The sequence below is a fragment of the Aegilops tauschii genome, chromosome 1, assembly GCF_002575655.3.
Source record: "Aegilops tauschii subsp. strangulata cultivar AL8/78 chromosome 1, Aet v6.0, whole genome shotgun sequence".
NCBI lineage: Eukaryota > Viridiplantae > Streptophyta > Magnoliopsida > Poales > Poaceae > Aegilops > Aegilops tauschii.
This window is the reverse complement of record NC_053035.3, coordinates 416,770,392-416,780,480: the sequence shown is the minus strand read 5'-3', so window position 1 is coordinate 416,780,480 and position 10,089 is coordinate 416,770,392. Positions and strand designations below refer to the sequence as shown.

Genomic DNA, 10,089 nt, shown 5'->3' with positions numbered 1-10,089 from the left:
GGCCGGCTCGCCGTGCTGCACAGCCGCAGCGCAGAGCGGCAGAGCCCCGGAGTAGCCGCTGTGCTGTTGTGTACTTGTGTGCTGTGGCTGTCGCCTGTCGCCGACTCGCCGTGCCGTTGTGCTGCTGCCTCTCTGCTGCGCCCACGATTGGTTAATTTTTCTGCCACATTGATGCATTTGATTAGCCCCTGTCTTTCCTGTGCATTTGAACATTGTATTGAACTAGTGAAATGGAATTGAAAATAATTGATGTTGATGGATTTGATCAGTGTATGTACTCAAATTGATTCGTTTTTTTGGCAATCTTATTTCATGTTGTAGAACTAAGGAATGCCATGATGTGTTTTTGAGTAGCTATAAGTGCCCACATTTTCCCATGTTACTGAATTTATTTGTTTCTGGCCCGGCATCTCTTCATTCCTGGCTCCGCCATTGACTCGATGCAGTCCGCCGGAACTCGTCACCGCTGCCAGGGTTGTGACTCACATTCACCGCGCCATCCACTCCGCCCTCATGCGAATCAACTTCAATGGGCCGGTACTAGAACCACCTCCCCTTTTTTGATTCAATGCACCATACTGTACTGTTCGACGTGCATGAGTTCGGACGCAAACTCAAATTGTTGACCCGTAATCCAGTCTGAGTGATGAGATGAAAACACAAATTTGAGCAAATAGATGGTAATACAACAGATTAACCAAAGCACATATCCGCGGTTGAGAGTCTTGGCATCGGTTGCGCTGCAACCGTGCTCTAGAACACTAGCTTATTAATGGCCGGAACAGAAGAACGGCCAATTTTGACATAACATTATTTACTGGAGTCTGCATAGAACAGTACCACACTGCTACAGATAGGCATTTAGAAGATCTCCTTGTACACTATGTTTTTCGCCTTTCCTTTGCTTGCGTGTTCTTCGTCGTCAGTGATCAGGATCTTCAGGCCATGCCTGTTTGTTACTCTGGAGACTGCCACATAGAGTTGCCCATGAGCAAAAACTTGCCTGGGCAAGTAGAGGCCGACCTTGTTCAAAGACTGTCCCTGGCTCTTGTGGATTGTCATCGCGAAGCACACGGAGAGAGGATATTGCTTTCTTTTTAGAACAAACGGCCATTTAGGCTCGAATGGCAACATGATGATCTGAGGGATGCACACCTTAGTACCGACGTGTGCTCCAGTTATGATCTGCGTTTCGATGACTCTTTCTCCAAGTTTTGTGATTACCATTCTAGTACCGTTGCATAGCCCTGCACTTTGATTGATGTTGCGGAGAAGCATCACTGGCAGACCAACTTTGAGCTCAAGTAGGTGATTTGGACATCCCGGGTGCTTTAACTTGTTTAGAAACTCTGTAGTATACAACAATTCCATTTCATGGCTGTAATTCATCGATGTGCTCACACTGTCATGGCTCAGGTACGTCACCTTGTCACCTTGGATTTGACTCATAATATACTCATTGATCTCATTGACTGTCTCGTTCAATGGACACAGTATCGCCCTTTCTTTCAGGAACTCGTGTTTGCAGAGATTGTCTTGCAGGTCAGGATAGGTACTTTGGATGATTTTTGTTTTTGGGTCATCTCTATTTTCTAGCAGCAGGTCACTGGGGATACTTAGATAGTCCTTTTTATCTAGTAAACATGTGTCTCCATTGCCAATCTGTAGTATCCACTCCGCAAATTCCGCAGTCTTCTGCTGCTCTGCTTGATCACTGGATAGAGATTTGAGCCGCATATTTTTTGTCAGATTAAATACCTCAAAATATTGCCAGAGGTATGAACATTTGATTGATGCATCTATAATGTGCTCCCGTCCTCCTTTTGGCACAACAGGGAGGATTTGTCGGAAGTCCCCTCCAAGAACAACCGTCATGCCGCCAAAGGGCTTGGCACAACTATTCTCATTTGTGAACCTCAGCACGTCCCTTAGGCTCTTGTCAAGTGCCTCAAAGCATTGTTTGTTTGCCATTGGAGCTTCATCCCACAGTATTAGTGACGTCCTCATTAATAAATCCGCCACATCTGAACCTTGTTTGATGTAGCATGTTGATTGATCTGTCAGATTGATTGGAATATTGAACGTTGAGTGTGCTGTTCTACCTCCTTGAAGCAGAAGTGCTGCGACGCCAGAAGATGCAACTGCAAGTACGATTTTCCCCTCTGATCTTAGCCTTGTTGTGATAGCTTTCCAAAGGTATGTCTTACCTGTCCCACCATGGCCATCTACAAATATTATTCTCCCTAATGATTGATCAGCTGATTCTATTATTGCATCAAAGGCCTTCTTCTGATCAAAATTTAGATTCTTTAGTATTTGCACGTGCTCACCCTTCAATTTGTCTTTGTCATAGTTCATCTCTTCATTTATAAGCCTTTTCTCAATTTCATGTAACTCGGGCATATTTGGTAGCTCTATGCCAGGGTATTCCTTTAGTGATTTTCCAGCTTGTCCCATTTGCTTCTCAATTTCCATTAAACTGCATTCCCTTTTGTGTGAAGGACTGAAGGGGGCTGGAAAGTCCAAGATCCAGCTTGGTGTATGCTGTATGTCTTTAGAGAGTACCTCCCAGTTGGATTCCCATAACATCCTTGGGTCAGTAACCTCACAGTGGCACAGTATAGTTGCAAACAATTGTCGTAGTTGCACCCCAGATGCCCAGTTGGATGCTTCCTTGATGCATTCAATCCACTCATTGTCATCGTTCAGAAATCCTAGCGCACGACATGCTGATTTGTATGATGAGTGCACAATTCCGTTGACTGTCCTGATGTCTTCAAATGTCATGCAACCCTTCGCAGTGTTGAGGAGAACTCTAAGATAGTACCTTTCTCCACTTGCAGGATGTGCATTGTAGATCCTGCCAATTTTCTTTCCTCCTCTTCTCCGTGTCCACTTCTTTTTTGTGTGATTCCATGTCCATTTTGTAGGAAACTCTGAATATGTTAATTCTCTGGCATCTTCATGCTTTTTGTTCGTCTCCATCCACTCGGTAAACATAGTGACACCTGATCTTGGGTGTCTAATGATTTCATCTAGGTTTCTGGAGTCAGGAAAAATTACTAGTTGCTTGTTCTCCTGGTGAAACGTTAGCCTCTCAACAGATGGTTCTTGGTATTGCAGAGGGAATTTGAATATTCGCCAGCATGCTTCAGTCGCTGTTATGTATCTACATCTTAGGTACATTTTAATCTCATCATCAGTCTTTGATGGTACTTTTTCTTGAACCAGTGCTGTTGCTTGGTCATCTCCTTTGTGTATGTCCTTAAAGAGGTACTTGATTGACATGCATTTATTACACCACTCCACATTTATGTGCGCTTGGAATTTCACCAGCAGATCTTTGTTGTATGGTACAACAAAACCATTGTTCATTTTGACTCCTCCCTTATCTATTTGTCGCCCATTGTCTCGTCTCCTGTATCGTGGGAAATGGTCTTCATCTACGATCGTCTCTTCAGAAAATATTTTTGGAAAACGCTTGGTGCACATATATTTCTCCATGCACGGGGACTTTGGATTTGCCTCTCCACACGGTCCGTGCATCATAAAATTCTTGACAGCTTTGAATGTTTCTGGATCCTTGTCATTGTCCGGGATCTCAGCGCATATTATTTCATCAATTTGTGAGGGGTTGAGACTTTTTTGTCCGTTTTCAAGGAAAATTAGAATATGGGCATGTGGGAGTCCTCTCTTTTGAAATTCTATTGTGTAGACGGCTGCATTTTTAAAATTTGTGTTAGTAAATGACTGGCCATGAAAAAAAAATGCAAGCATCTGATACTGATAAAGTGATAAGTGATGATTCACGAATACTTTTTTTTGCGGGAAATGATTTACAAATACTTACATGCTTTAGTCTTTCCAAAATGCTGTTTTCTGCTAATATCAGACATTAGCTCTTTCAATTTTATCATGAACACTCGAACTACAATATCAGGACGTTCTGCTGGCTTCTGGTTCCCAGCTTCATTTAGCATCAACCGAATCTCTGGCCAATTAGGGTTGCATGTGAATGTTATGAACAATTGGGGTTGTCCAGCCCAACGGCATATTGCCATCATATCTTGGTAGTTTTGCTCTTTGTTTCGAGGACTTCCTGTAAAACTTGCTGGGAGTACTATTCGCCTGCCTACTTGTTCTGTCCGTGTGTCTCCTTTTCTGAATGCATCCTGTAGTCCGTCATAAAGTTCCGTTCGTAAAATTCCTTGATTTTCTCTGATCCAGTGGAGCCTATTATGTTCGATGCATGTGAAGACATCAACCACAAACTGCATTGACAGATTTCCACACGTTAGCATTAACATCGACTGGCCTGGGCGCTGTTGGAAGTGATATGCATAGTATTCCAGCATGCTGATGTATTTCTTGTTACTTAAACCTTTCCTTTTGTTGTATTTTATTCCAAGTCTATAACCATCTTCTCCATATGGGAAGAGCAACGGGTATTGCATGGCCATGAATTTTGGATGAATTTCTGATATCCTTTTAGGTTTCTTATCTTTGTACTCAAGAACAATGTCACGTCCATATCTTTGGGTTGGATCTTTGACTATCAACGCGGCAACTTCTGATGTTGATGGCATGTTGTGTTGCCTCCCATCTTGATCCCTATCGCCGAGTAACCTTAGAGTGAAGTTATTGTAGTCATTTTCTTTAAATCTATCTCTTGCCATCCGGAACGATTGTGCCAATGTGTTATTCTTGTCGAGCATGGTTAGTAGGCCACTGACAATTTTTTCATCTAGTAAGGCATCACGTTTACCAGATCTTGATGCTTCTATCCTATTCTGGATCTCATTCTTTGTGTCATAAATATACAACTGTTGAAAACGAGGCTTATTTCCTTCTTCAGGTAGCAGGGTTCCTATCTGGTGGCGGTTCTGACCATTCAGTCGGAAAACATAAGGTCCACGCCCTTTGTTTATTTTCTTATCCAAAATTCCCCCCATTGATGTGAACGCAAACATGGAATTGTAAGACCTAATGTTTTTTCGGTAGTTCGCTGATATTTCCCCTCCACCCCTTGTCAATAAACTTGTAAGGTAAGGCGGTGGTTCTTTAAATGGCGGCAAGATAATCTTCCCTTGTTTGCAGCATTGTCCAAAGGATGGTTGTGTGCTACTGGAAGATTGTAGTTTTTCTCCATGCCACATAAGTGCATGGCAGTGTTGGCAGATGCATGTTGGCCCCCCAAAGTTCCATATCTTACTGGCATTAGAATTGTCAACCCTGTCTATATCACCATTATTGGTTCTGGCACGTTTTCTGCTCTTGTTAAGTTGAATTTGTGCTTTCCTCTTCATCCGTGCCGTTCTTGTTAATTCGTCCTGGCGTCTTAGTTTCATCATCTGGTCAGCCATTATTGCACTGTTTACAGCTGATGATTCCATGACTTGTGCTGGTTGATAATTTGATTTTGCCCTGAACGTGTGGCAACGTTGGCAAGTGCATAATTTTTGCAATCTCCAGCCCAGTATTTGTTGTTTTCTTATAGCTGCCTCCTCAAAATTCCATGTCTTCATCCTTGCTGTATTTGTGTTGAATTGCCCCTTCAACACAAGTTTCCCCTTCATCCTTGCTGTTCTTGCTAATTCATTTTCTTGTCTTTGTTTGGTAATTTGCTTCACAGTTACTGCACTGTGTACAGTTGATGGTTCCTTGAGTTGCAATGGTTGATGATTTGAATTTCCTCGTAACACCTTGCAAATTCGGCACCTGCACATGCATGGTTCCTTGAGTTGCAATGGTTGATGATTTGTACGCAAGTTCCGAAAAGGTATTTGTTGATCTGTATAGCTGATGGCAGGTAGGGCATCTCTTCCTTTGCCTTTTCCCATCAGGTCTGTATCTGTTACACTTAGTGGCCTCTTGCGCTGATGTTCTCGCTCTTCCTTTTTTCTCTTGCTCATCAGATTAGTTCTGTAGCGATGCTTGATTTTATTTATCTTCCTGCTCTTTCTGCTTCTGAGTTCGGGTCATACACTCTTTCCCCCTTCAAGATTTCTACTGATTCTTTTGACTGGCTTTAATTGTTTTGGCCCTGATGGGCGATATTTTCCTGCACACACGTGAGAAAAAACATGATGCACAACAGATCTTTTGGGCTGGAGAAAAATTCCACAACTCTTACGAATAGCACGAGTCAAAGTTAGTACTTGTAGAAAAAATTCTGATCAAATAGCAGAAGAGACTTGGTGGCTGTTTGGAAAGAAACAAGAGCTGTCTTGATCTATTATCTTGTTAGCAAACCAAGTTAGGGCCCGCAGAAGTTGGCAACAGCTTGAATTAGTGCTGAACGATGTTATAAATGTTCAAATTAGACCCATGTTATTACCTACATGAGCTAAGGCAATCATGTTTCTTTCTTTCTAAGTCAAAGTCAGTGCATATCATTGTCTTGCTTCAGAGCAACCCAAAACTGTGATCAGGTGAAATATTTGGCTAGCATAGCAATGTATATTTGTGAGTTGCATCAACCATCTAGAGAAAACTTGAGTTATGTGTTGTTGAGACACTACCTTCATCTGACTACCTTCAGCTGTTCCCACTTTTCTCCTCTGCGCGAAGCTGCATGCCCTGAACTGAAAGCTAGAGATTGTCCGACTGAAAAACAAAGAGCAAGATGAGCCCATGAAAGAAACTCGGCTGTGGACTGCAAAAGAAGGATAGGAAAGGAAGTACTACAAGATCATCTGCACCGCCCTACTTAGCCTTATTCTCTGCAGCACAGCCGGCCGTTGAATTGCTCCTTGAACACAAGTTTCATGGCTATGGGCTAAACTCTGAACTGATTTCTCGCTGCTGCTGATGCATCCACCTTCCCAGAGCTCACTCAAGGCAGTGACCCCAGGTGCGATGCGTACTGGAAGGTGGCGATCTAGCAGAGCGGCGGAGGCCGGACAGAGGTCTGTATCTAGTGGAGCGGCAGCTGCCGGTGCGTGCTCGTCTAACGCTGTGAGTGCAACCACCCACCACCACCCCTTGTAACTGATGTATTATTCTAGTCTGATCCCGTGACCATGTGCTGAAGAAAATGACACCTAAAACTGCAGAATCTCACCAGGATATGATGGACATGGCACTGTCTGAACCCCTTTGGATTCCTTTGGTGCTACGTGCGTGCGTGAGTAGTACTGTATGAGATTCCCACTCCAGCAGCAGCACGCCAGGTCAAGTCTTGTCCATGCCCCATGCCTTTCAGGCAATTTACGTTTTTGGCATGTTTCCATTTCATTTTGAGGTTTTGGCCAGAGCCAAATTGAATGAATATCTGTCTCTTCACATAGTGATATAGTGTTTTCTTCTTCTTCTTCTTCTTCTTCTGAACTGTAAAAACACACTTTGATAAGCTGACGTTAATTGTTCCGTGTTTTGGTTTTTGCAGGAACAGTAAACCACTGGGGGAACGGGTATGAGCAAACCAATTCCTTGCTGACCGTCCAAAATCATGACCAAAATGATGGTGATGCCAATGTTAGTCACAATCCAAACATCCAACTTCAGGTCCCGTGATCAACCTACCGATCAATCGCAGCGTTCGCATTGCAAAGCTGGGAGATGCATTGCTGCGATTCCTATTAACAAAACAGACAGCCAAACTAACCTTAATGTAAGTACACGGCGAAGCAGAGAGCGCACATAACCATTCTCTGCGTAAAAATGTAGCCACCAAGAGCCCAAAACGCCACGAAATAAGGCTGAAAGACAGGATTCCTCACACATACCATCTACTCTAGCACAGAGTGGAACGCACCTTCAACTAGGTACATAGACCTGACTTCCACAGCGGCTTGATACTACACATCGGCCTACATGATAATTATGGGATACAGTGGGAGAAGGCTAATGTTAGAACTGAGTATAAATAAGCCTTCACCGCGCTCCTTGGAGACAAATTAACCTGCCATACAGTTCGCGCGTGGTTACAACTTATAAGTTTTGAGCTTTTTTTGGACTTGAAATTTTTTTCCACATTACATGAACATATGTTCACATGTGTAACAACTTTTTAATAGTCTATGTTTTTTTTAATAATTGATTTTTTAATACAAAATATAGCTTTATATACCAGATCTTTTCTCAAAGACGTTATTTCATATTACCTCCGTCACAACTTAGGTGTCTTAGATTTGTTTAGATACGAATGTATCTAGAGTACATTCATATCTAAACAAAAACAAATCTATACATTCGTATCTAAACAAATCTAAGACAACTAATTCGGGACGGAGGGAGATGTAACAACATTTTCTTACATATATAACTTTTTTATAAAAAAACATTTTCTTATATCAGAACTTTTTTAAAAGGCCTTTTTCCAAAGATGTTTTTATATAAAAATGTAAAACAACAATATACATATATAATTATTCATACAAGAAAAAAAATCAGATAGACAATGAACATTTTATTCATGTGCACGAACATTTATACGTACATAAGTAAACAATATTTCATCTATTTTCCTTTTTTTTACTGAAATTGATTTTTTACGACATTATTTATACCTATTATGCTCTTAAGCCATCCGTGTCTCTTTGATTCCACCCCCTCGTTGATCGTCAATGTAATTTCTTTAGTAATCATCTGCCCCTTTATCAATTATCAGAAATAAGGCAAGAAAGCCCACACCCATAGGCAGATTTCCAAACCACACAAATGGTGCGCCAGTTGTAGGGGTAGCGGGCTTCTAGATAGAGTGCACTTAATTATTCGAACTTTGTCTAAAAAAATTATTTATTCAAACTTCTTGGTTCGTGGGAAAACCTTTAGTCACTAAGCTTCTTGGACCAAGTCTTGATTTCCTCCGACTCAGATCCGAGGCAAAGATGCTTCCATTGTCTCAGCTTCAAACTGCTCGGCGAAAGAGATGGTGGAGCCCCCCGGGTAATGTCCAGCTGCATCATGAGCCACGATAGTGACAGATTCCCAATCTATGTTCTTGCTCACTCTAGTGTCCACATTTATCTTGACGAAGTCAGTGGGAGACGGATACCATTCAGCCGCCACTGGTACACGAGGAGTATCCACTCCCATCTCGGGTTTAGTCATCGACGGATATGAGAATAACTAGTCAAGGAAGTTGTGTGCGACAAACAGGGACTTAAATATATTTTCATGCATGGCCTTCCTCCTAGCACCCACCTGCCCACATCATCACGGATATTCTTGCAACATGTACATGGAGAAGGTTTTCAATCAAGTTAAACAACCAAATTCTAGCGCATCGCTACCTTTGCAAATCCAACTGACCCCTCGTTTCCTCGTTTAGGAGAGTTGATACACACCTGGCAATGGTGCACTCTAACAACGAGTGGTGCTATGTATCTTCATCGTAGTAGATGGAGCACCTGTTCAACAATGCAATATTTATGTGTTTTATATATCCATGAAAGGAAGGAATAGCTTGGCCAACCTCCATAGAACAACACAACCTTTTGCTTAGACCTGCACCTGCCATAGCGTAGTAGACGGTTTTTTTCTTTTCCCCGCCAATCGTCAGAATTCATAGGTCTCTCTTCCAACTAGTCTTCCCTCTTGCTCTTTGTACTTAATAGAAGACAATGTGATGATCTCACTATGAATACCTGATGGCCTTTGGTTGCTAAGCCCATAAGTCATCTAGTTGGCCTGTACTCAACGGAGTCTTTACAATTTCCTCAACATCCCTTGACAGGAAGAAATGACGCAACTTTTATTCGTTCGACGTTGCTAATGATGCTTCGATAAATCCACTCGATAATATTGCCAGATCAGGTTCATACATGCGATAGGACACACTGAACTTTTCATTGGAATCCGATTCTCGTTACAAGCAGTAGTGAGATCGTCCATTCCTATTCTTCTTCACAAGCCCTGACTTCAAAGTGTCTCATTCCTTGATGGCTGCTCTGCATGGAAGCTTGAAACATGAGGGAGCGCTGTTTTTTTTTGAGACAATCATGGAGCATTTTTTTTGGACAATGACGGAGCATTGCTTTTTTTTAGACAATGACGGAGCATTGCTGAATTCGGTATTGGAGCCCAGTTTTTTTTTCCTGTTAGGGGAGTATTTGAGCCCAGCTCAATAAAAGCTTAATGCGTCCC

General features: G+C 42.2%; 1 protein-coding gene across 3 annotated transcripts; it reads right to left on the bottom strand.

Moving 5' to 3' along the window:
• Positions 1–647: 647 nt before the first annotated feature.
• Positions 648–6,977, bottom strand: LOC109767272 (uncharacterized). Of its 3 annotated transcripts, none has more exons than XM_020326039.4 (4): positions 6,688–6,977; positions 6,522–6,606; positions 3,851–6,061; positions 648–3,719 (listed from the first exon to the last, which is right to left on the bottom strand). In XM_020326039.4, the coding sequence occupies exons 3-4, from the start codon at positions 5,910–5,912 to the stop codon at positions 862–864; spliced, it is 4,920 nt and encodes a 1,639-aa protein (XP_020181628.3). In that variant the 5' UTR covers positions 5,913–6,061; positions 6,522–6,606; positions 6,688–6,977; the 3' UTR covers positions 648–861. The 3 variants fall into 3 exon arrangements, with proteins under 3 accessions (XP_020181628.3, XP_045084188.1, XP_073356001.1); XM_045228253.2 differs by having other exon boundaries at positions 6,710–6,949; XM_073499900.1 differs by having other exon boundaries at positions 6,522–6,949.
• Positions 6,978–10,089: the final 3,112 nt, after the last annotated feature.

What these genes read in the sequence shown, in the direction of transcription:
- LOC109767272 (XM_020326039.4), bottom strand. Translation starts at nt 5,912, where the DNA reads ATGAGCAAGAGAAAAAAGGAAGAGCGAGAACATCAGCGCAAGAGGCCA. An exon ending in TTTTGGAAAGACTAAAGCAT is followed by an intron (nt 3,720 to 3,850) that starts GTAAGTATTTGT and finishes TTAAAAATGCAG; the next exon opens with CCGTCTACACAATAGAATTT.